This window comes from Lissotriton vulgaris, chromosome 5 (assembly GCF_964263255.1).
Source record: "Lissotriton vulgaris chromosome 5, aLisVul1.2, whole genome shotgun sequence".
NCBI classification, from domain to species: Eukaryota; Metazoa; Chordata; class Amphibia; order Caudata; family Salamandridae; genus Lissotriton; species Lissotriton vulgaris.
Window position 1 is genome coordinate 1,913,377,723 of NC_141693.1, and position 26,822 is coordinate 1,913,404,544.

The 26,822-nt window shown below is 50.4% G+C and overlaps 1 protein-coding gene and 1 pseudogene across 2 annotated transcripts in view; one reads left to right on the plus strand and one right to left on the minus strand.

Moving 5' to 3' along the window:
* The window catches only part of LOC147717705 (E3 ubiquitin-protein ligase TRIM39-like), a 948,681-nt pseudogene that overhangs the window by 537,763 nt on the left and 384,096 nt on the right, over positions 1-26,822 (plus strand). The gene's annotated exons all lie outside the window — the stretch shown is intronic.
* LOC147717707 (E3 ubiquitin-protein ligase TRIM11-like) overlaps positions 1-26,822 on the minus strand; it is a 442,086-nt gene that overhangs the window by 321,051 nt on the left and 94,213 nt on the right. The window contains exon 3 of the mRNA XM_086919295.1: positions 11,680-11,775. Coding sequence (XP_086775421.1) covers positions 11,680-11,775 — 96 coding nt within the window. The remainder of the gene's footprint in view (positions 1-11,679; positions 11,776-26,822) is intronic.

A 26,822-nucleotide genomic window follows, 5' to 3' on the forward strand; every position in this document is an offset into this window, starting at 1 on the left:
CCTCGTCGGCAGACCAGTCTTTTCCCCGGGGAGTTCGCGCGAGATAGGGACAGGCAGGAAGTAGTTAGGGTTAGGTCAGGGGTGGGAGGGGTTAGGTAGGAGGCTATTTAGGGGGACAGGAGGGGAACAGCTTTCTTTTCCTGTCCCCGGTGCCTCAGGGAGAAGTCAGTTTTGAGCGTAGGCGGAGTGTGAATTAGGTAGGCGGAGTACTAATTAGTTGATTTGGACGTCTTAACTGGTGTCCCAGTGCGACGATTAGGCCAGTTTACAGCATTTACAGTTAGGTGGGGTGCTGTTTAGACTTATTTCCGAATTATCATCGCAGGTGCTCCGGTGCGGTTCGCGTAGGTGTCAAACCTCACGCATCTCTCGGACGGGCAGAGCGCGGGTGCCAAACCTCACGCATCTCGCGGAGGGTGCGAACCGTTGATTTTAGGCATGGCTACACCTGATGCAGAGGCTGTGCGGGCTGCCCTGCTAGTGCTTGGCCGGGCTGGGAGGGCAGACCTCCTCCAGCCCGGTGTCCTGGACCAGGCATGGGTCGGCATGACCCGCCCGACCAGGTCAGCGTCTGCGGGGGTGGCTGCGGTGGTTGCAGCCTGTATGGATGAGCCATCTGGGGCTCGTGAGGGGGGGGGCAAGAAAGGGAAGGGGAAGAAACCGCAGGAGGCCCCCAAGAAAGGGGGGAGGAGGCTGAGCCTCCCTGCCAAGGTGGGGGCAGGGGATGTGGTCCCGGAGGAGGAGGAGGGGGCCGGAGGGGAGGGGTCCGAGGGCCCCAAGTTTGCAGTTGGGGAGCCCGGGCAGGGCCAGGCTCCGCTGGCGTCGCAGGCCAGGTTGTCTAGGAGCTTGGGTCAGTTGGTAGGGTATGGCGAGAGCAGTGAAGGCAGTGGGGGGAAGGACTCGGATGACTGGGAGGTGGCGGCTGGAGAGGAGTTTGCCCTCACGCTGTCCGGGGAGGAGTCAGGGGGAGAGGAGGGGTTCGCCGTCCTTGAGCAACCGGTCGACCTTTCGGGGGGGGCCGGAAAGGGGTTGTGAGGTCCCAGGGTTCCAAGGGCAAGGGCCCTCTGAAGGCGCAGCAGCAGGTGGGGGCAGGGCAGGTGGCGGGGAGTGCTGCATCACCCGTACCCGGGAAGGGAGGCCTGGGGGAGCCAGGGCAGTCTTCCATGTTCGACAGGTGGGCCCACATGACCGAGGAGGAGAGGGCCCGCGACCAGCGCCGCGTCATTGCAGAATATGAGAGGGAGTGGCAGCGCTTATGTGCCGCCAGGGAGGCGAAGGCGGGTGGGGTGCCCAGGGGCGATGGGGCCCAGGCACCCGGGCGTGGCCGGGGGTCAGCTGGGGGTCAAGGAAAGGGGGTCCCAGGGGCTCAAGGGCAGTGGGTCTGGGTGGAAGGTTCAGGGACTGCCTTGACGGATCAGAGACCTTGTGGCACCGGGGCCTCCCTGAGCGCATACGACTCGGGAGGGGGGGGACCAGGCCAGCAGGGGCAGCTGGCAGAGGCTGGGGTGGGCCGGCGGGGCGCAAAACGGCCTCCAAACACCGGGACGAAGAAGCAGGGGAGTCCGCGGCGGCCTGCCCTCCAATGAGGGAGCGGGCACCATCGATGTTGGAGTGTGAATTTACGCCTGGAGTGAAAGGGAAAGGTGCAAAGAGAGTTGTGACTGAAGTGGTGCCGCAGGATGAGTGGTTGGACTATGAGGAGGATGATTTGGAAGAGGGTGAGTTGCGTGAACCTGAAAGTGTGTGCAAGGCCAGGGTGGCAGCGGCCAGGGTTGGTGCTTTCCACGAGGCACGGGACGGCGCCAGTCGGGCCAGCAGAGGGATGTCGAAGCCGGCCCGGACGCACGGCGAGAGGAGCGGGACGCTCCTGCAACTTTGTCAGGTGAGGGCGCTTGGTGGGACGCCTGGATGGAAGGAGGGAGTGGGGGAAGGAAAAAACCCTGCCGGTCGGTGGGGGTGGGGGATGGGTCTGTGCGGTCTGGGACCTCAGGTGGGGTGGTGCAGTGAAGGCTGATGGGGGTAAGCAGGTCGCAGACTGACAAGGCGGAGGACTTGGAGGGGAAGGATGAAGGGATAGAGAAGCTTCAGAAGAAATTGCCGTACATGGGGCTGGCGATGCCCCTGGGGTCACATTTGTCGGACAAAACGAAGGCAAGGATCTGGAGGCATGAATATGTTGATGTGTTTAAGCTCTTGCATAGGGAGATTCAGGCGAAGGAGGGGTCTAAAGAGGAGGAGTGGGAATTGACCAGGCGGCCGAGGGTGCCGGTCACGATGGAGAACTGGACGTCGGCCTTCTTGATTTATGCGAGTATTTATTGTGAGAAGTATGGGGATCGGGCTATTGCATTGTTCAAGTATATGGATGTGATAAGGAAGGCGCAGCTTCATTTCGGGGGTCAGTGTTAATCCCGACAAACCGTGGGGGGACGTAGGCCAGGAACTTTGGATTCAGTGGATGTCTTCGACACAAGCGGCGGGGTCTAAGCATACTGCCAGTGGTCTTCTGGTCACGTATCGGTCTTTTCAGCCGCGCCGCGCCCAGTCTGGGGCGGGTAACCAGGGAACTGCAGGTGGACACGGGAACCAGGCTGTGTGGTCTGGATCAGCAGGGCAGCAGTACAAGCCAGTCGCTTCAGGGGCCTGCTGGGGGTTCAATAAAGGTTTCTGAAACCGCCCCTCCTGTAAATTTAAACATGAGTGTTCGAAGTGCGGGGGGCATCACCCAGTCACACAGTGCCTCACCTTGGCTACGCCGTCAGAGCAGTGGAAATTTGCCAAGGGTAGGGGGCAGCCTTGGCCGAAGGGCCCATACTCTGGATAAAGTGGAGGCCATGGGTCCTTGGCTCTCCCGTAAGCATGGGTGAATTTTGCGAATCTGGTGTTCGCGAATTTGCGGATTTGCGAACTCGCAATCCGCAAAATCCGCGAATTCTCGCGAATTTGTGTATTTTTTTGTGTGTTCGCAAGGATTTCTGCCAGTTCGCGAGGGTTTTGTACCAGTTCGCAATTGCGAAGTTACATGTCGGCGCACAACGGTCGCGATGATGTTGTTTCTACGTCTGGTTCATCATCACAGGTTCCCAGCACCCTCTGTTTCACCACTGCCACCCTCTGTTTCACCCATGCCACCCTCTGGTACATCAATGCCACCCTCTGGTTCATCATCACTGTAGATTATGGGGGGAAAAAGCAAGCACACCTGCCCTGCTTCAACTGACATGAATTAATTTGGGGTTGATTAACTAATGTGTCATTGTTTTAAAATTCCAGTCTGCACCTGCTTCCTTATCTGTAATTTGCTTTCTGTTGCAGTGGAATTTTTTTTCCAGGACCTTTGTGGCCTACTTGTAGCTATTCTATGATCCGGCTGTGAGGGTCAGAGCAGGGTCATACAATTGTTGCAACTAGCAACTGAACTCTGGAGGGGCCCCAGAAGCACTACAGGGAATGGTTACTAATGATGAATTTGAACTTTTGCACCTGCTGCTGAGTGCTTTCAGTTTAGCAAAACTCGTTTTTCTGCAGAACAGCAAATGTAATGCCAACAAACTTACTTGTGAAAGTTTATTTCTAATCCAAAAGTGATCCAAAGAAAGTCAAAAGGCCTCAAATCCAAAAAAGGGCAGGCAAATGTCAACCTGAGGAGTTATTCTGATAAAAATCATCATTTTCAGAAGGTCTGTGCTGCTTGCTAGTGGATTTCTTGTGCAGAATTGCAAATTGTTTAATTTCGCGAGTGCGAGATTGTTGCTGCCCGCCGCACCTACATGTTCGCAATTGCGAACTTACACCGCACGCCGCAAAATTGTATCACCAAGAAAAAAAAATCAGCTGTGTGCGAATTTGCGGATTTTCAGTAAATTCGCGAGCGTTCGCGGATTGCAAATTTACCGAAAATCTGCAAAATCCGCGAGCGGAACGGATTTTCCGCCCATGCTTACTCTCCCGGTACCCTGATAAGGAGGCGGCGTTGCGTTTGTACTGGGGTTTTGTTGAAGGTTTTCGGATTGGATATCAGGGGCCCAGGGAGAGGCGTTGTGCTGAGAATTTGCGGTCTGCCAAGGAATTGCCGGAGGTTGTGGCACGTAAATTGGAGAAGGAGGTTTCGGAGGGCAGGATTGCAGGTCCTTTTTCTGATTGGCCACTGTCGGATCTCATTGTCTCACCTTTGGGGGTGGTGCCCAAGAAGGAGCAAGGGGAATTCAGATTGATTCATCACTTGTCTTGGCCGGAAGGTGGGTCGGTGAATGATTTCATTGCGGAGGAGGACTCCAGAGTGTTGTACGCGTCAGTAGATGATGCCATTGGTCTGGTGCGGTCCTGCGGGAGGGGGGCAGAGTTGGCCAAGTGTGACATCAAGTCGGCCTTTCGCCTTCTCCTCATTCATCCGGCGGATTTTCCTTTGTTGGGCATGCAGTTTGACTAGGCCATTTTTGTGGACATGGTGTTGCCATGGGTTGTGCAGTGGGCCTTCGTGGAACGTAGTGGGCACCGGCTGGTGTCCCACTATTTGGATGACTTTCTGTTTGTGGGAACGGGGAGCTCTGGCGAATGTGGAACAGCTCTGCGGCAGTTTCAGTTGTTGGCACAGGATTTCAGGGTGCCATTGGCACCGGAGAAGACAGAAGGGCCCAGTTGTTGCTTGACATTCCTTGGTATTGAATTGGATTCGGTAACTCAGCAGGCGCGTTTACCAGTGACAAAGGTGGCTGAGATGCAGGATGCTTTGAGAGGCGCGCTGGAGGTTCGGAGACTGGATTTGAGGTCGGTGCAGCGTTTGTTGGGATTGTTGAGTGGTGAGGGTGGGGAGGACGTTTTGTAGGCGGCTCGGCATGGCCATGTCGGGCAAGGCCCTCCCACATCACAGGGTCAGGATCATGCTGGGAGTCCGTTCGGATTTGCGAGTGTGGCTGGTGTTCCTGGAAGACTTCAACGGTGTGTCCTTGGATTTTGCGCAGGACAGGATGGTGTGGCAGGTTCAACTCTACTCGGACGCGGCGGGAGCGGCAGGTTTTGGGATCTTCTGGGACGGTCGCTGGTGTGCGGAGCAGTGGCCAGCTCACTGGCTGCGCCAGGGCAGGAGCATTGCGTTCTTGGAGTTTTTTCCCTTGTTGGTTGCGCTGCTGGTGTGGGGCCCAGAATTCAAGAACACGTTGGTGTTGTTTCATGTGGACAACATGACGGTGGTGATCTTGGTAAACAACCAAAAAGCAAGGGACCTGCGAGTGCTGCGCTTGCTGCGAAGTTTCATGCTGCTGTGTCTGCGTTTCAATGTGCTGTTTCGCGCGCAACATGTGCCTGGCGCTAGTAACGAAATTGCGGATGCGTTATCTCGTTGCAGTGGCAGCGCTTCAGGGAGCTGGCGCCGGGAGCAGAGGCTTGCAAGACCAAGGTGCCGGAGGGTATCTGGGCATGGGGGGAGTGAGAGTGGTTGGTTTGGTTGAGAGGTCTTTGGCAGAGTCTACTAGGCGGGCATACAGATTGGCTTGGACTGAGTTTGGGGACTTTGCGGGTTTGGGGAAGGATGAGGGGACGTTGCCGAAAGAGGAGTGTGAACAAAGGGTGGTGCGCTTTGTGTTGGACTGCATGGATAGGGGGTTGTCGCAGACGACGATAGCTGGCAAGTTGGCGGGTGTTTCTTTCTACAGCATGGTGTATATGGTTTTTAATCCGGCTAGATCGGATCTGCTGAGCCGAGTGTTGAAGGGTTGGGGGCGGGTGCGGGCGGAGTTGGGTGGGGGGGAGTTGCCACGGGAGACGGTCACGTTTGACTTGTTGTAGAAGGTTTTGCAGGAATTGCGTTTCTGTTGTTATGACGGGGAGGAGGTGGCACTGTTTTGCTTGTGCATGATTTGGATGTTTTTCGGAGCATTTCGTGTGTCAGAATTGCTGGGGACCCGTGGGGCGCCGGGTCGGATGTTTGCTGATGTGCGTGTGGATGGGGAGCGATTGGGCATTTGGTTGGGACGTTCCAAGACTGACCAGCTTGGTGGGGCGGGGCAAGTGGGTTTGGTTGTCGGAGAGTGGGTGTGCGAGCGTGTGCCCGGTGCGTGAGTGGCTGAGTTTTGGTGGTCGAGTGCGGAGGTCAGAAGGGGGCATTTTTGTGCACGAGTCGCGGAAGTGTTTGACGTCATTCCAGTTGTTGGCGGTCTTGCGGATGGCTTTGAAGAGGCTGGGCAGGGATCCGGCTCGTTTTGGCATGCATTCGTTTCGGATTGGGGCAGCCACGGCGGCGGCGGGCTTGGGTTGGTCGTGGGAGGAGATCAGGAGGATTGGTCGCTGGCGGTCGCGGTGCTGTGAGCGCTATGTGCGCAAGTGAGGGCGTGGGGCGCACTGCTTGGACGGCTGCGCTGCTTGGCGTTTTTCTTGTTAAGCTTTGGTACTAATCTCTTTCTCTTCGTAGGTTGTGTTCGTGGACCGGGGGCCAAGACGGTCACTTGGGTCGTTGGGCATTCTTTTGTATACTGGGCTTCGAAATACGCTGACAGGCAGGTGTACGGCCGTAGCCTGGGCCTGAGGAGCAGCCATCACGTAGTACAATGGTGGGGTAAGAGTGGAATGCGATGGGGTGAACTGTTGCCGTGGCTAACAAGGAAAGTGTCGCAGCTGGGCTGCCCGGACATGCTTATCGTCCACCTGGGGGAAAATGACTTGGTGAAGCAATCGGGGGTGTCACTGTTGCATTTGCTGCAGAGGGACTTGGAGGTGATGAAATGCAATCTGGCTGGCGCCTGTATAGTGTGGACTGAATTTGTTCCACCGAGGATCTGGAGGGGTGCACTCAAGCCTGTGGTCGTTGAAAGGGCCAGCAGGAAATTGAACAGGGCGATGAGACTCTTTTGTGCGGATCGGGGTATCAAAGTGCTGGCTCATGTCCGGCTTCAGCTGGAACAGCCACTTCTTTTCAGGGACGATGGCGTGAACCTTTCTCACATGGGAAACGCATTTTACCTGATGAAGCTGTGGGATTTGATTAGCTCTTTATGGAATGAATCGATCTGGTGTAAGAGGGACTGAGTTCGAAAGGTGCACGCTTGGTGGGACAGGTAACCGCCCTCCGGGGGTTCCCTGGGTGGCAGGAACTGGGAGGGGTGGGGAGTCCATGATGGGCAGAATCACCCTTCCAGGGAGGGGGTTACAGGTGCAGGATGGGAGAGAGTGGTAGAAGGGAGTGCGATGGATGGAAATGACCGAGGAGTTGGAAAGTGAAAAGGGGAAGTGAATGAGATGCAAAGAGGTCGTGGTGTGATTTGGGAGCGGCTGGTGGAGCACGTGAGTGGATGACGGTTGAAAGGCAGGATGTTGGGGGGATTGTTAAGTTAATGATGTTATGTTTATTGTAAATGTCATGCCTGTCCTAATAAATGGCCTTTTACGCAAACTGATGCGTGGAGTGGTTATTGCGCGATGCGGCCCCCGGGGAAAGCAGGTCGGCAGACCAGTCTTTTCCCCGGGGAGTTTGCGCGAGATAGGGACAGGCAGGAAGTAGTTAGGGTTAGGTCAGGGTGGGAGGGGTTAGGTAGGAGGCTATTTAGGGGGACAGGAGGGGAACAACTTCCTTTTCCTGTCCCCGGTGCCTCAGGGAGAAGTCAGTTTTGCCACCCACCCACCCTACTTGGTTGAAAGGGGAAGCTGGGTGTTGTTGTTGAAGTTGCCATGTTGGGCAACATGCCAGTTTAGGACAGGATGGCACGATAGGGGGTGTTTCCGGGAACTGGGAGGGGAGGGGAGTCCATGACGGGCAGAATCACCCTTCCAGGGAGGGGGTTACAGGTGCAGGATGGGAGAGAGTGGTAGACGGGAGTGCAATGGATGGAAATGACCGAGGAGTTGGAAAGTGAAAAGGGGAAGTGAATGAGATGCAAAGAGGTCGTGGTGTGATTTGGGAGTGGGTGGTGGAGCACGTGAGTGGATGACGGTTGAAAGGCAGGATGTTGGGGGGATTGTTAAGTTAATGATGTTATGTTTATTGTAAATGTCATGTCTGTCCTAATAAATGGCCTTTTACGCAAACTGATGCGTGGAGTGGTTATTGCGCGAAGGCCCCCCAGAGTCCGCTTCCTGCCATGGTACTCTGGGGGGCTTGTGCAGGCGGATTGGGGTCTCGAAGCCCCGCTTTCTGAAAAGTAAAGTCTCCAGATCCCGCTACCCAAGTGCGGGACTCTGTGTTTTTGTGACCGTTTGGGGATCGAAGCCCCTGGTGTAATAAATAAAAGGCCGGTATCCCAAGTGTGAGGCTCTGGGGGCTCCTGCGGCCTTGGTGCTTTGTGTGGGTTTAGGGTGGGGGGCTCACGGCACCAGTAATTGTTAAATTAAAATCCCCAGAGCCCGTGGGTCCAGATGGGGATATGGGGTGCAGCGTGGTGGGGGTGTGCTTGAAGCCCCGTTTTTAAAAAGTATAATCTCTAGAGTCCGCTGTCCATATGTGGGACTCTGGGGTTTTTCCGGTGGTGCGGGTCTCCAAGCCCCTTTATTTGCGAATAAAAATAAAGCCCCCAGAGTACGCATGTGGAAGGCGTTGCTCCGGGGCGTGTGTGCGTAGGGCTGGCTCTGGGCAGACACTGGGAGGCACTGGGGCTCAAGGCATCGTTTTTCAAACTGAAGTCCCCGGAGCCCGCTTACCGCTGGCGCTGCTCTGGGGGCTGAGGGCTGCATTTTCATGGATCCCCCCCCGGGATCTTCATGGCTGCGGCCGTGGTGCATGGAGCTCCCTCGTCGTGGCTGCTGAGGTAGGTTCTGCCCCTTCAGTGATCTCACTGGGACTCCCCTGACATCACGGAAGGGGCGAGCCTACTGCACCAGCCCCGCCAAGGAAGCTCCAGGCTGGGGGCTCCTGTGTGGTTGCTGCGGTGCTTGCAGCCCTAAGGGTGGCTCTCAATAAATACATTTTTAAAACAAGGTGGAAGGGAAGACAGCGCAGTTTTAGAATGTGACGTAAGCGGCGCGTGTCCTGCAAAAGACAGAGATCAGAGACCAAAATGTGGAACACACGCACAATATGAAACCAGCGAAACTGAAAGCAGCCGGGGTTAGAGTGAGAGGGCGGGGGCTGCCCGCGCATGCGCGCTCCGAGCCCCGGCGCTAAAGCGGAGTGCGGCATCTGAAGTCCCGGGTCCCAGGAGGGGGCCCGGGTGAAGACCAGCACTGCGGAGGGACCTTGAGACTGACGAGAGAGACAGGGACTCGGAACAGAGCCCGGTGAGTGGGGGGATGTGTGTGCACGTGTGTGTGCGTGCGTGTGTGTGCGTCTGTATGCGTGTGTGTGTGTGTGCGTGCGTCTGTCTGTGTTGTGTGTGTGTGCATGCGTCTGTCTGTGTGTGTGTTGTGTGTGCCTGCGTGTGTGCCTGCCTGCGTGTGCATGTGTTGTGAACAGCCTGCCGGAATCGGAGCGCGTGTTCACGCGCGCGACCTGATCCGATTCCGGCAGGCTGCGTGCGCGTGCCAGTCTCTTGTCTCCTCTGGGTAGTCCTTGAAAGCTGAAAGGACTGAAATGATTACAATAGACTCGCTTTGCGACAGCAGGCACGAGACCTAATAAAGCATCTTAAGTGAATGAGTGGGCTGGTGTGTGGACTCGTAAAGCCTTGAAAACTTAATGACTAACTGGTACGAACAAACCATTATCAAAAGTATAATTATTGTATAAATGAATGCAAATCGTGCTTAAACAATAAAAATGCACATCCTCAACCACAGATTATCACACAGTCTAAAGCCCGTGTGTACCATGTATGTTATTCACTAAAAAACATATTAATTTAAACACGCCTTTCCCATCAGTTTCTCTTTTGCTGTGGACTTGTAACCACCTCTTGCAATTGAGATAGGGAATGTCGGTTTTTGATATTTGAAACTATCGAGAACTACAGCACTGCGGCCAAAAGGTATAGCAGAAATGGTGTATGAAGCCTTAAATAATTGATTGATAATATAATTTCAATGGAATCTGTTATTTCTTGTATACGTTCTTGAGCTGTGGACTGGGTAGAAGGTAAAGGTCCTGGAGTTGAATTGAACAAGAAATGTGCGACTTTTGTAGGTTTTTTGCTGGAAAATGTTGATATCCAATCTCATGTAGAATTACTTTGTTGCTCTGTTTTGTAATGATTTAGCAAACAATGAAAAAGCATATCATGCGAGTTATATTAACCACTTAATTTGTGCAGTTGTTTTCTAGTTGTGGGTAGCTGCTGTCCTTTTTGGGGACCAAAACGAAATTTTCACACTGGTGTTTCATACAGAGTAAGAGAGAGTGAGGCAGAAAAAGGAAAAAAAGGAGGGAAAGAAATGAAAGAAAGGAAAATGGGGACATCAAGGAGGAACACAACCTGCAAGTGTGAGATAGCGAGACAGGAAATAAACGGTTGTGGATGAAAGAGACAACTCTGAAGGTATACATAATGTTCTAATTTAATGATTGGAAATATTCTACAAATTGTGTATGGTGTGCAGTAGGGCCTGGTACTGTAGATATATAACTATAAGATAACCCAATGTATCCAAGTTTTCTGTGCTTGCCTACTGATGGAGTTTCATAACTAATGCTTTCGTCCGGTTGTCATTGTGCAATTGTATGGATCCAGCTGAACTGTGTGCCTGTCTCTCACATTTCTTCATCCATCACACTGCTAAGTGCTGTGTCCCATGACAAGTTGGCAGCACCACAGAAGCCTCCCCACCTTCATACCTTGCAAGATGTAGCATGCTACATATGCATGCAAGTGCTTCAATACCAACGAAGGTAGTAAGCTCTACATTTATATTGCAATACAATACAATCTGTGTGTGGAGAAAATTGAAGGAAGAGACAGCAACAGCCAGAGAGGGAGAGTGAAGGAATTAAAGCAGGGCAAGGAAAAAAGGAGGAATCAAAAAATTAGAAATCGCTACATACAGGCAAGAGAGACAGAAAAACAAAATGGGAATTTTTATAGAAATTGAAATGGAATGGAAATAGGTAGCTTGGTGTGGCACTGCATAGAGAAAGGAACAGAGTAATAGATGGGTGGGAGGAGACAGAAAGGCACAGAGAGTACAAAAGAGGGGATTTTTATTTCCGATTGCCAACCACAGCAGTATTGTGCTACAGGAATAATCTACGCTAGCTATCCACTGCCAAAATATACCTTGGGTAAGTTTATATAGCTGCGTATTGATTTACTATCCTTAATTTAAAATCTATACCCTTTGAGAAGCCTATCCATAAGGTCCCATGGTGACAGGTCCTCATGCTTACTACACTTGCTTGTACAGTACAGGATTTGGTTTTATGCCCTACCACTTTCACAATTCACCAGCCTCCACTGCCTTAGTGTGACGTTAATGGGATGACTTGTTTTCCCAGTTTTAATTCTAAACTCATCTCTTCATCATTTCTTAGGGATGCCTCTTCAGTGTAGCCTACTCTTCTCTTTGTGTAACTCTCAATTGATCAAGTCGTGTCTTGCCACCATTTTGCTTCATATGATTCTCAGAAGTATCAAATGTGTCTAACCTCTAACTATGCTATAGTTGATTCTCAGGGAAAGCCAAAGTCTCTCACTTCTCTACTCTGATTTTCTGCAAATATTACAGCACAAGTCCCATTAATTCTAACTGTACTTTTTGAAACCTTCATATCTCTCTTCGATCTGCCCTGATACCCTCCACATATACAAGATCTACATTTCCTCTCACCTCCAGCGCAGATGCTGTACTGCTTTCCTCAGCTTTCCACAACTGCAGTTCTTCCATTTCCTCACTCATTTTCTCCTTGTGGATGCTGAGTGTTTTCTAAAATAAACCAACAACGAAGAATACAGATGAGCAGGGGTTTGTAGGGCGATGTCCACAATGTGCTATCATTAAAAGGGATTTATACACTTGAGCAAGGAGGCTGTCTATCTAGCTATCTAAAAATTAGATTATTATCAGTTGTGCAAGATGTGGGTTCTATGCAAGTAATAGGTCTTCAAGGATCTCCTTACTGGAAACCAAGTGCCCCATTGCAGCTACTGGGTTTATCAGGGTAGCAAAGCAGAGCAGTCCATAGCCTACTCAGGGCAGGTGGTGTGGGCTACTAATCTTCATTCACTAGAATGCAATTATAATACTCAATAACCCATTGAAAAAGGACAAATACATATATAACACATACTACTGGATACTACACATTAAATTACAAAGATGCACATCAGGTAGATGTACATTTACGTGATGTGCCCTGTGTTGACCCTGTGTTGGTAATGGTCCTCATAATCATAACCTGCCCCACCTACACCAGATAGAATACAGCAATATAAGAGGGTGTCATTTGAAACAAATCAGGACTGTGGAGGCCTGCGATGGCCACTCCTTGATTGAGCTCCATGACCATGGGCATCATATTAGGCGTGTAGTCACCAGTCCCCAGATTTCCTGAGGTGGCGATCTTGTGAGGTGGTCCCAGGAGGTCGATGGGTTACTTCATGGCTGCAGGAATGGCAGTGGGGGAGCAGCGGAACAACAACAACTGCTTAAGGGACTCAAACCCCACTCTGCATCGTGGGACCTGAGGACAGGTACGGCCAGAGGGCCTTGAAGGCCCAGTCTGAGCAGTAGCCCATAGGATCTGGCCCCTCTGCGTGAAAGCAGCGAGTTGGGCAGTCAGCTTGGTTGAGACGACCTAGTAACATATTGGGCACCTGCCAGCAGAGTCTCCTCAGCTGTGAGGTGAGTGTGGGGCCTCTAGAAGTGCAGAGGATCCAAGGGAAACACCCTAATTAAAGCTGGCCTTCTGGACTCAGCCTAGGTAGGACCCGTCGCTGAGCCTGGTGGAGGCAGCTGACAGGGCCGGGGTGGATGGAGAGGGCAATGTTGATTAGACCCAGAAGAGTGCAGCAGTTGAGGGGACCTTTGTGCTTGCCTAGCCCTCTGGGCCATGATCACCGCCTGAGCAGGGGACGATATTGACTGTAGGCCTTGCTTACTCCCAGATTAATCACCATGCAGCAACAGGGGACTGTGCAAACTGCCTTGGCATTCCAGCTTTTGTGGAGCAATAATGCAATAAATGCTGAACAGGCTTTTATGATATTGGCGGATAGGATTGACAAGAGAATGGTCCCTGTAGCAACATTTGGTGGGACAGAACCATCCGGGCCGACACATGCAGCACCCCGGCCATGCTGCTACTAAAATATTCCTCACTACTAAGCAGTTCCACTAGTACATTTTAAATCTGCTCCTACCTGACAAAACAAGATCGCCAGTATGTACCTACATTTCAACAGATTCAAACACCCGAGAATATCCATTGGGGCCCCTACACAGACTCTATTCACGAGTGCACCTGCAATCTCAGTGCATGAATCCCCCACCAATAATTCCAGCTAAGGCTCCCAAGAAAACAAACAGAAAAAAAGTTACACAACTTGTGGGTGCAAGCACTCCACACTGAGGGAAAGTAGCAGCTGAGCCCAGAGAGGAGAGGACAGCTCGAAGGGAGATTAGTATGGCGCTGAGGAATGAGGACCTGCTCACCAGCTTCAAAAGTTTTAAGGTGGAGCTGCGGAATGAGCCTGTGGTGGACAGCCGAGATCAGCGATCTCAATTCCATACTCGGTGAAAAGATCGCCATGCTGCGGTCAGATATGGACATGGTAGGAACCAGGGTTCTTGAGGCCTGAAAGAGACCAAGAGGCATTGAAGAATGTGCCTGCATCTCAGCACAGCTGCCGTGAGTTTGAGGCCCGCCTCAACCCGCAGGCTCCCACCTGCGCCTCATCCCTTGTGGCAGTGGTAGGCCTTAGGTTTGCTTTCTCTGCCCTTGTTATTGCTTTTATTGTGCTCGTTTCTGTGCTTCATTAGCTGTATTTACAGTGCTTGTTGCCTGTTTAGCTTTGTCTTGTACTTGTTTCCTCCCTTTTCCACTGTGCCCATTTTCCTTCTGTGCCATCGCTGGTCCCGCTTCCCGCCGCTGCGTCCCCTGCGGCCCGCCCCCCGCTCCCATTCGTCCGCTACCCCCTCCCAGCTGCTCCTCCCTCCCACCTCCCCTTATTATGGCGGCTGCACCGCTGGCGCACCTAAGCAAGCCCGTCCGTGCCTGTCTGCACCTGGACCCCGTCCAGCGCCAGAACCCCTGTCCCCCGCAAACACCACAATGCCTGACAGCGCTACGATGCCAGCACCCTCCACGCACTCAACCCCAGACGAGAACACACCTGCTACCAGGCCAACCCGAAGCGCACCCAAGGACCCTTCACCTGCCGGAACTGCAGCTTCACCAGCACTCGGCCCACAAAACCACCAACCAAAGGACCCAACTATTTCAGATGCTTCCTCCTCAACACCTGCTCCGTCCGCAAACACGCTGTCGAACTCTGGGACCTTCTCGATTCTACCTCCCCAGACGTCGCTTTCCTGACAGAGACCTGGCTGAACCCCACCTCAGCTCCCGACATCGCAATAGCAATTCCGGAAGGCTATAAGATCACCCTCAGGGACCGCATCAACTGCGTAGGAGGAGGCTATTGCCATTGTCCACAGGAACACCATCAGTCTCGACCAACAACGACGACACCCTCAGCTCCGCCAAACACATGCCCTTCCAGATCCACACTGACCCAACACCACCCTCAGAGGAACCCTCATCTACAGACCCCCGGACCCTGACCACTGTTCAGCGACTCCATCGTCGACTTCATCAGCACACTCGCCCTCGCCTCCATGGACTAAATCCTCCTCAGGGACCTGAACTTCCACATCGAGAACAACAACGACATCAACTCCACCACCCTGATCGACAACCTTGACAACCTTGGGCAGCTCGTGACAACACCAATTCATGCTGCCGGCCACATGCTCGACCCCATCTTCACCGTAAGCCCCCACGTCTCCTTCAACCGCACCATCGAACCCCACTGGACCAATCGCCACTGCATCCACTTCACCTTCAGGAAGCCAAACACGCACCACCACACTCAATAGATGCCTCGACACTGCTGGAGCAAGGTCACAGAAGACCAGCTAACAACCGCCCTCGCCCAGAACCCTCCCACCGACCACACCGACCCCGACACCGCCGCCCACAACCTCAGACTATGGATCAACAAATGCGCCAACACCCTCACCCCGCTCAAGACACCCTCCAACAGCAACACCAACAAGAAAGCCACCTGGTTCACTGTAGACCTCCAGGCCTCCAAACGAACATGCCGAAAACTGGCTCCGTGAACGAACATGTGAAAGCTACGCAGCCCACAAGAACGCCACCTGCAGACACCATCAACTCATCAGTGCCGCCAAGAGGGCTTCATTCAAAGACCGCCTGGATAACAACACACACAACACATAACATTGTGAAGGAACTCTCCAACCCCAGCTCTAACACCAACAACATCCCGCCTTCGCAAGACCTGTGCGACTCGCTGGCCACCTTCTTCAACTGCAAGATCGCCAACATCCACAACAGCTTTAATGCCACGACTGCCCGACAACCCCCGCCCCCATGACCCCCACCTGCACCAACCGCCTACTCTCCTGGACCAGCATCAACGACGAGGACACCATCCTTTCCGGATCACCGTTAGGCCCATGCCCTCACCACATCTTCAACAAGGCCAGCACAGCCATCGCACCCCATCTCCGGAAAGTAATCAACATCTCCTTCGAGACAGAAACCTTCCCGGAAGGATGGAAGCACGCCGATGCCAACGCTGAGATCAACGCTTTACTCAAGAAACCCAAGGCGGACCCCAAGGACCTCAAGAACTTCCGCTCCCGTTCCCGGCGAAGGTCACTGAGAAAATCGCCAACAAAGAACTGAACCGCTTCCACGAGGAGAACAGCAACCAATGACATTAGCACCCTGCTTGACAACGGAGAAACAGCAGCCCTCATCCTACTGGACCTGTCAGCTGCCTTCGACACGGTCTGCCACTGCACACTACGAACACGCCTACACAACGCCAGGATCCAAGAGAAGTCCCTGGACTGGACCACATCCTTCCTCTCCAGCAGGACTCAGAGCGTCCACCTCCCCCCCTTCTCCCCATTGCCACCGAAATCATCTGTGGCGTACCCCAGGGCTCTTCCCTCAGCCTGACGCTGTTCAACATCTACATGGCACCCCTCACCCACATGGCCCGACAGCACGACCTCAACATCATCTCCTACGCCGACGACACCCAGCTGATCATCTCCCTCACCAAAGACCCCCACACCGCCAAAACCAACCTCCACGAAGGAATGAAGGCCGTCGCCGTATGGATAAGGAATAGCCAACTGAAGCTGAACTCGGACTAGACGGATGTTCTCATCCTCGGCTCCACCTCTTCAGCCTGAGATGACTCCTGGTGGCCTACAACACTAGGAACAGCCCCGACACCCACCGACCACGCGTGCAACCTAGGGGTCATCCTCAACTCCACCCTCTCCATGACCAAGCAGGTCAACGCCGTCTCTTCATCCTGCTTCAACACCCTCCGAATACTCCACAGGATCTTGAGGTGGATCCCCACCGAGACGAGAAGAACAGTCACCCAGGACTTCATCACCAGCAGGCTGGACTACGGAAACGCCCTCTATGCAGGAACGTCGGCCAAGCTCCTGAGACGATTGCAAAGCATCCAGAACGCCTCGGTACGTCTGATCCTCGACGTCCCCCGCCGCAGCCAAGTTACAACCTTCCTGAGAGACCTGCACTGGCTTCCCGTCAACAAGAGGATAACCTTCAAATTCCTCATCCACGCACACAAAGCTCTCTACAAGATCGGCCCAGCATACCTCAGTAGACGACTCAACTTCTACACCCCCACCCACCAGCTCCGCTCCACCAACCTCACCCTTGCCACATTCCCCCACATCTGAAGAACGACCGCTGGCAGCAGATCTCCCACCTCGCCGTCAAAACCTGGAACACCCTCCCAACCAACCTACGGCAGACCCAAGACCTACTGGCCTTCTGAAGACTCCTCGAAACTTGGCTTTTTGATCACTAGCAGCTCCCTTCCCCCTCCCCCCAGCGCCTTGAGACCCTCACGGGTATATATAGTGTGCTTTATAAATGTCATGATTGATTGATTGACAGGCAATGAATGTCCCCAGTAAACGGACCATGATTCATCACTTTATGAAGAGGGGCATTTAAGATCTCCTTCCATCGCAGGACATATGCCTCAAATGGGTAGATGACACTAAATTTAGCCACAAATTATACTCTCAGTAAGCATGGGCGAATTTTGCGGATCTCGCGTTCGCGAATTTTGCGGATTTGCGAACTCGCAATCCGCAAAATCCGCGAATTCCCGCGAATTTGCGGATTTTTTTTTTTTGTGTTCGCCCGTGTTTCTGCCAGTTCGCGAGGGTTTTTACAATTTCGCAATTTGCGAACTTACCTGTCGGGTCGCAAGTTTTGCGAACTTGTTGTTTCTACGTGTCCAGCCTGTTTGGGACACTCTTCTTCATCACTGCCACTCTCTGTCACCACTGCCACTCTCTGACTACTCATGCCACCCTCTGGCCCACCCATGCCACCCTCTGTTTCATCACCACACCCTCTGGTTGTCCAGTGTACATTATTTTCGGCAAAGCAAAGCACACCTTCCCTGCCTCAAGTGACCTGAATTAATTTGGGGCTGATTAATGTGTCACAGAATATTTTTTTAGCTGGCACCTGCTTCCTTAGTGCGCCCTGATTAGTGATCTTTTGCACTTGCTAAGTGCTTTCATTGTTGCAAAATTAGTTACAACACCTGCCCTGCCCCAACTGACAATAATGAATTAGGGGCTGATTAATGGATTTTAACTTCCAGCCTGGCTCCTGCTTGTCTCCCTTCGCTGTAATTCAGGACCTTTGTGGCATATGTGTAACTATTCTGAGGTTCAGAGCAGGGTCACATAATAGTTGCAACTGGCAACTGAACTCTGGAGGGGCCCCTCAGGAAGCACTACAGGAAATGGCTACTAATGATGAGCCTGAACTTTTGAACCTGGCAAGTAGTTTCAGTTTTGCTAAGATCATATTTCTGCAATTTAGCACTTATTCGCGGGGCGCGAAGTTGTACTGGGAAGCCGCGAACTCACGCGAACAGTGCGAGCAGTGCGAGCAAAATCCGCTGCTCGCGGATTTTGCGGGAGATTCGCGAATCTCGCGGATTGCGGATTTCCCGAAAATCCGCAAAATCCGCGAGCGAAACAGATTTTCCGCCCATACCTAACTCTCAGGCAGGCCTATTATTCATTGGGACCCACAAAGCATAATTGGATCACTCTCTTTGTAGGCAATTTGTTCCCTTTCTGTGCTCACCAGTGTAAGAAAAATAGGGAGGACTTATTTCTTGTTGTCAGGGGCTCGGAGGAGGATCGTGAACTTACGGTGGTGGTAATATGTATGCTCCTAACACTGGCCAGGATGCCGTGCTATATAAAACTGTTCACATCTTGACAGTGATAGCAGTGGGCGACATCATTTTGATGGGTGACTTCTACTCTGTGCGAGAACCCATTTTGGGAGACAGGAACAGGCACCCCACACTTGGGGGGATTTTCTTCAACATTTAAATGGAAGCTGAGAGACTTTGAACTCCAGAATATTTTGTGAGAACAACATCTAAACAGACAAAGGCTATACCTTCTTTTCCCATATACATAAGACACAGTTGAGAATACATTATATACTTGTTTGCTCTCCACTAGTTACCTTAATCTGGGCTCTGAGATAGCCACAATCTGTATATCGGCCCTTGCCCCTGTGACTGTGACACTCGATTTGGGGATCTTTCCTCAGAGAAGCCCCAGATTGATATCCAGCCCTGGTCTAAGGAGACCCAGCTGACGGAATCCATAAAGGAGTCATTTCAACATAGTGACATCCCTGGCATGTCGAAGGTGCAGCTCTGAGAAACAGTGCTACGGGGTACCTGCATAAGTCAGCTAGCATATCTAAGGATATTCCAACCACAACATAGAGAAGTCCTTGAGAAGGAGCTTAAAACCTTGGAAGGAGATTACAAATGTACCCCAACATCTCAAAGAAAGGGCAGTTCATGACGCTTTGAGGCCACTTATGTATTATGGACACAAATCAGCTTATCCTCCTCAAACTGAAACACACACATTACTTACACAGCAACAAGATAGGTTCCCACTTGGCCTGTCTGTCATGCATACAACAGGAATGGCACTATGTGATAGATATAGTTTTACACAATGGTACCAAGCTTACTAGAAAGGGGGACAAACCAGCAGCCTTTCACTCCTTTTATAGCGAACTATAAGAAGGAATGTCCCAGAATAGAAGCACAAACTAAATACTTAGACACAAACAACCTCCTCAAGCTCACTACCTCACAACGCTCACAGTTAGAACAAGCATTGGCATAGTCAATAGGTCTCGCCTTTGGGACCTTATAAGTGTTTAGCCATGCAACAGTTGATGTTGTTGCACCAAGGATATTGTGCTGCTTAACTAAATACTTATAAGATCCCAAAGGCGAGGCCTATTGACTATGCCAATGCTTGTCTGCCTAGGCAACCTTGATGGCTGTCTCTTAGATGCTGGAGACAATTGACTTGGAAAGGGCCAGAAAACCCTTACAATCCTGCCCTGATACGATGGGTTCAGCAATCCGAATTTTCAGTTCCGCTTTATTGGAATTTCATGCAGAATCCATTTATTGAGTTTCATGCTACATTGTTATGATTTGCAAAAAAGTGAAACTGACCGTATTGGGCACTTTGGACATCCATCGATGGGTGGACTGGCACTTTCTAGCCTGAGTCCTAGATACTGCGGGGTTCAGCCCCCATTTCTTAACAAGGCCGTTGGAGAGGTATCAGGAATCATCTTCTAACATAACTAACCATGGCCGTAGTTCGCGAAGTAGCGCTACACGTAGCCACGCGAAGTGCACTTCGCACTACGCGAGCGACGCGAACTGCATTGTGCACTGTGCAAAATGCTTTTCGCACTGATTGCACAGTGCCGGTGCATGTCCACACTGTGCAATCAGTGCAAACTGCATCTTGCACAGTGTATGCTGTTGCTTTCTCCCACTCGAGTAGATTTTTACTCGAGCAGCAGCTTTCTCAGCGCGGACTGGTAGTTTCTTATCGCGAGCGGTCGCGAGCATAAGCGACCACTCGCAATGAAAAACCTGACCTCCTGGCGTTGAGAATCTCGCCGGGAGATTTATTTTCCACGCTCGCGATCGGCAACTTGATGTTGCTGATCGCAAATGAGGAAAAAGTCTCACTGGGATGTCATTTTGCTTGCTCGCGGTCGCCAACTTGACGTTGAGGACCACGAGCAAGCAAAAAATGACCGTTGCACAATGTTACGCGTGTTTGCACTGTGCTACATGCAATTCGTCTAGTGCGAAGTAGCACAAACTTTGCAAACTACGCGTAGTGCTTTGCCCAGGCTTAAACATAACCTTCATTGCGAGAACTACATCTGTCCTCTTACTGAGAAGGAACATCCATCAGGGATGCCCCCTATCACCTCTACCCTTCCAGCTTCATGTTGAGCCATTGTCAGCACGCCATTGAAATGACGGAGATGTCTCAGGCCTTACTTTTGGCACAGAAGAACACAAATTAATGAGGTTCACTGATGATATCGTATTGTCCCCGATTAATCTGAGCACATCATAGAGACTACAAACTCTTCGAGAGTGCTTGCAACAAGCATCCGGTTTTAAAAGTCCTAATATCCCTTAAGAGGAGGTTGCCAGACTCAGGACCCTATTGCCATTTCACTGTGCAACTACCAGTATCTCATACCAGGAGGGTATGCTTTTGACAGATATTCCAGATATCTGCATAGATGGGAGACTCTCCTGGTGTTCTGGTTGGGCCAAGTTAACACATTTGAAATGGACAAATTGTGCAAAAATGCTGTATCTCTATGCTGTTCTAGATTCCTTCTTTCAGACGATAAAAGGTGCCTTTTTTGAAATATAGCTAGGGAGGCTAAAGCCCACGAGTATCCTATGCCATCCAATGCAAGCCAAAAGAGGGGTATGGAGTGGCACTGCTAGATGTCTACTTATATTATGTAGCTGCCCATCTGCAAGTTTTAGCTGACTGCAGTGTGCGGGAATATGCTTGGGTACACATGGAAAGTGCTGTTGCAGGCCCATCTTTCTAGGACTTGTTCTGGAAACCTACACATAACAGACACCATAACCTCTATCTTGGCACCCTGACAGCCACAACTTTAACGATCTGGGGCGATTTAAATAGGCGATTACATTTCACCATGTATCGCTCTCCTTAGGCTCCAATTCACTTCAATCTGGAATTACTCTGGCGCTGGCCCTGGGACCATTTGATGCGTGGAGACACGGTAGCTATCTCATGATCTGGGATCGGCATGCCAAAATGACAGCAAATCGTTTAATGATAGCAAGTGAGATTTCCATCTGGATGAGATGGACGGTTGTGATACACCCAGTTGCAACACTGGCCGACACATTCTACAATGAAAGCAGTGACCCTGAGAGACCTAATGCAGATTAAGCACTTGGTTAGAGGCACACAAGGGGTAATATCTACACTTAGTCATTTACTCCTGAAGGCCTGGCTGCCGAGCACTGACCCTTATCTAGAGAAGTGGACGACTGTACAGTACACACTTACATACTTTACAAAAATAAATATTCTCATGCATATTAGGCAAAGAAGCTAGTTATAAGCTGCTATACAATTGATACAAGCATTCCACCATTATACACAAATGCTACCTGACAGTTAGCCTGCTGTGTTTGAGGGAGTGTAAGGAACAGAGAGACTTTTCACACATTGTGTGGACCTGTCTTAGGATAAGGGGGTTCTGGAAGGAGGTAGTTGCAGGGTTTAGAATGATTCTGGGCTGTCCCATTACAGAACATTCCCATTTATACTCCTAAAGATCGGGTTCTAAGATCCCCAATACAAACCTAAATCCGATAACTTTGTTGCATGGGCTTGTCTGGTGGGGGGGGGGGCAGCAAAAATAACTATTGCAGCCACATGGAAGTAAAAGAAGCCTCTGACAAGATACAGTGACACTCAAACCTCTGGAACATTGCAGCGACAGAGAGATTAATTACTGCCACCTGACTGATGACTCTGTAATCTATTAGGACCCTCTACTACAGTATCGCCTGCATGGGCAACCTCAGAGACCATTTCCTCCTCATCTGAGAGTTTTAAACCTCTTTTGACTTTTTTACCTATTGAATTGATAGTAAAGACATTGTTGCTAATAAACATTGTTGATGTAATGATGCAATGCCTCCTCATCTTGAGATCCTAAGCCTGCCCCAGATGGACTATGTTTGGTAGTATTAACAACTCTGAGTAAGTCACAGTTGGACCTGCTTAAAGGTGGGTAGGCTTTTGTATTTCATTTTAGAGGTGTAAAGGTCTTTCAGGAATGGTCCTGGCAAAGTGCCTAATAAGCTGTACACCACGTATGACCTAGGAGAGATGGTTTCTACTGTACTTATGTTGGGAATACAGTAACAAACTTGATAAAAAAGGGAAAGCAGGACTGCTGGCCTTGTCAAGGGGTCATAACTTCAATAAAAGGAAGGTGTATTGGCCTTCAAAGAGGTCACCTAATTAAACTATAAGGCAACCCTATTGTCTTTGTCATTGAGGTACCTCATTAAAATAAATGGGATAATCACATACTAGTATTTACCTTTAAAATCAATGGGCACAATATCCATGTTCAAATGCCGGCACTATTAATAGGCATTGCTGGGTTCTTCAACAAATATTGTCAATAAAGCTTATGTATTCAGTATAAAATTAAACATGTGTTATGTTATATGGTCCTTTTACCACTTCAGGCCACATACGACAGCCTTAGTACAAACCAGTAATGTTCCCTGCATTTCTGAGCTGAAGAGCTAAAGCTCCAGCTTTTAGAATGCTTGAAAAAGTTGGATGGTCAAATATCCTCTGACCTGGGAGACGCAGGGTTAGTGCACTCCCTGCAGCCCCTAAAGGAAATTGTGTAAATGTCTACCCGTATTGGGCACCACGAAAGCAAAACAGGTTCAAATAACCCCAATGCTGGGCATTATGGGATGCTCCAAACCAGTCTATGCTTTTGGTTAAACTCCAACCTTGAGCCACATCTTTTGTTCTGCTTTTGGCTTTTTCTTGGAGGAGAGAGCCCACTCCCATGCTGCCGACTGAGGCTCCTGTCCTGCCTCCCATACTTCTGCTTCCTCAGCTGGTGAGAACACACCTCTTGCTCTCCTTCCAGCGCAGGTGTGCACTACTGTCTCATGGCCCTCCGCTCCCCCAAACACGGGCACAGAGGGCAGAGAGGGCACATTGTATTGCTGTGTGGCATTTGCTCTGGGTCCAAGGGATGGTGTCCCGGAACCCGCACACTATTGAAATGCAGTGTAGTGAATGGCAGGTTTTGAGGGTCAAAAAAAGGAGAACGTATAAAGGGCGATTCCAGATATTTACAATATAAATAAGTTGTTGATGGTACCATTCTAATTTTAGGAATTGTGGTGTGTTAGAAAGTTCTTTTTACCCCAAGCAAAAGCCTTTTGCTGGGATTTCAAGAGTCACGTTTGAGAGGAAACTATTTTCTCATGACTTCCCCATAGATGTTATGGAAAGTGCTCCAGAAGCTAAAATGAGAGCATATTTTCTGTCAATTCACACTATCTTTCTCTGCCATATGAAAATGAAATCTGACAGCAGTGTTGCCAGATTTTGGGTGCTGTCCCAAGCCCAAAGCAGCCAGGTACTGTCTCAAATTCAGCCCAATGCAGACCAGCGTCAGCCCAAAATGCAGCCCAAAGCCCCAATTCTCAAATAACACATAAATAGCCTTCAAGAAACATTTTCCTTTCTGAAGGGATACACAAAGCTGGCATTAATAAATAATTCAAGGGGAGAAGGTGCCGTAGTACTGCAATGTGTTACAACTGCAGTCTCTTTTCGATGTATGTAGAATTACTGAAATAACATGAACCTAGCTAAGGGTTAAAAGAGCACTGCAAAAATGTATGCAAGAATAGGTATTAGTGATATCCTGCCTATAATACAAAAATTGAGCACAGGCCATGTGCAATTTGAAACCAATTAAGATAATTCCTCATTTTCTGGTGAATAGTAATTGATGCAATTCTACCTATGTTTCTACTACATCTGCTTCAGCACAGATGTCAAGTCCCGCTAATTGCTATGTTTGGGATGGAAGGCATCAAAGATGTTTAGAGTCACAAGCATCATTGCGATACAAGTAGTATTCAACTAGTAGAGGTGGCATCCCAGCCAATAGATAATGCCATTAATGACACATAGATTAGACAGACTTCAAGTTTGTATTCCAACCACCTAGGATCTGAAAACTCCTCACTCTGCACCCAACACCCCTACCATAGTAATAGTAGCACAGAGGTAAGCTAACATTAAGTAAAACCAACAGCTCCCTTCTGTTCGCTACACTACGGGTCAAAGCCCGGTGGAACAAGTGGGTAAATAACAAGCCTATTCTCTCCTCTGGCTGCCAGAATGCCAACGAGTCATCTATCATTGTTCAAATGTGTAAATAAATACTGCACTTCCACAGTTTGCAAACAGTGAATACTTTTCCGAACTGAGCTGTGTACAAATAGGCCAGTTTTGAAAATTCAGATTCAGCGCAGGTTGCACTCAGACCTACCACTTTAATATTCTCGAGCCAGGTCACACATTGTGACTCACTCCCATTGGCTGCCTTCATAGGGGCTGTGGCCTGCTGGCACCAGCAGACCACCATGTCTGTGATCGTTTTTCAAAAAGGTAAACTTTTGTTATAAACTGCTGCACAATTTTCTTAACCAAACTAGACCATGTTTAAAAAGAATATACTGTTTAGAAATGTGGTATTATGTATAGGTTCTTGGCGCCACTAGGTAGATTCACACAGCCAGTTTATAGAGTTCTTTCTTATCTTGTAGGACTGTGCTGTAAGGTGTGGAGAACCAACCACCTCCACAGAAAAAAGCCACAGCTTATTTTAACATGCAAATTATCTCCCCAGCACACGTCAAATAAACAAATAGGTCTCCCAGTTTTCACAGCAGCAAACAGAACTTATTAAATCACACATTAAAATTAACATAAAAGCGTTGTGTTCCTTTTTTTCAGGATTTATTCATGTGGACTTCATAATCAGCTTTCAACAGCCAACACGTTTTTTGTTGCGTTCGCGGTGTTATCCCGCAACTTCATCAAGGCTTTATATTCAAGTTGTTATTCCTTTTTCATATACTAAAACATAATAACCCATGAAGTTCTCTTGGCCGAAGGACACTGAATCCCACACTGCACTGGGAAGTGTTGTGTTGTTGGGGTGGCAAGGACAACCCTGGGGGCAGTAACTCGGGCCCTACACTCGGGCACCTAAAGAGGCTAAGGCCTAACACGTGGCCGTGGAAATAAGAGAGACGGACACCTGGGATCTCTTTATGGCTCTCCGCACTCGTGCCTGACTGCCGTACGTGCATGCGTGGCCCCTCTTTATTATAGGAGGTCACATGACCCAACGTTGCACGCCCGTGGCGTCACAGGCGTGCCAGAACCAGGAACACAACATTCCTCCTAAAACATGAAGAAAGAAAACAAAAGAAAAACAAACAAAATTTAAACAGTCCACCTTGATATATTGCAGCTAGCAGTTCTGCTCAAAACCCTTTTAGATCAACAGACATGATATGGAACAAACAACAGTCTACTGCGTAGAAGACTGGATTGGCATCAGAATAGTCTTACGTGAGGTAGTCCCGCAGGCGACAGGAAGGTTCTGGATTTCTTCTCAGCCCATATTGTGGCTCCCCTCGCCTCAGGGTGCCCTCTTCACTGGTTGGGACTGATGGCTGAGGACTATTAATCGCAACGTCGGGATTCTCCATATTTTCAAAGGTGTCTGCATCCTCGTTCAGCCCACTGCTTGAGTCCTCGGGATTAGTACCTCTTCGAGAGTCTTCCTGGCTTGTTGTTGATTCAGGGGCAGTGGGACTAACAACTGCGCCATTTGCTGAAGGGAGGTTGGAAGTGCAGCGTGACCCTAGTTCCGGATGAAACCGCTTGAAGTGTGACACATTCCGGGTTACTATCTCTCTCCCTCTGGCAGCTATGATGCGGGTGCCTTTTACACTGATTATACGCCAGGGTCCTCGTTCATAGGTCAGTCTGAATTTCCCGCTAGTTACTCTGTTTCTTAGGAGCACTAAGTCTCCCCTGCTGAACTTGACTGCTACGGCTCCTCTTCTCTTGCTGATCTGGGCATACGTTGTCTGCCGTTTCCTCGCAATCCTGTCTTCATCCGTCCCCTCTGGGGTCCACTGTGGATGATGGGGAATGGAGTCAGTCCCTACTCGTCCCATGAGGATGTGTGCTGGTGCCACCCCCGTGGTTGTGTGGGGTGTTTGCCTGTAGCTCCGGAGGAATGTAAAGATAGCCATTTCCACTGACTGACTCTTGTCATGTGCAATTCGGATTACTTTGTTCAGAGTCCTCATGAACCGTTCAGCTTCGCCATTGGCCTGCGGCCAGCGAGGGGTGATGCGGCGATGCCGAGTGCCGAGAGAAGCTAGATAGGTGGCTAGTTCCTGTCCTTGGAACAGGGGCCCATTGTCGGTTCGTAGTTCGCGCATTACTCCATGAGCAGCGACGATCTTTTCCAACTTGGGTATGACGTCTGCGGCACTGGTGCTCATTATGATTTCAACCTCTGGATACTTGGAGTGGTCGTCAATTACCACTAGGGTGTATCTTCCATCCGGTAGGCTGCCAAAGTCCATGCTGACCCGTTCCCATGGTTGCTGAGGCCGAGGCTCTACTATGACTGGAGCCTC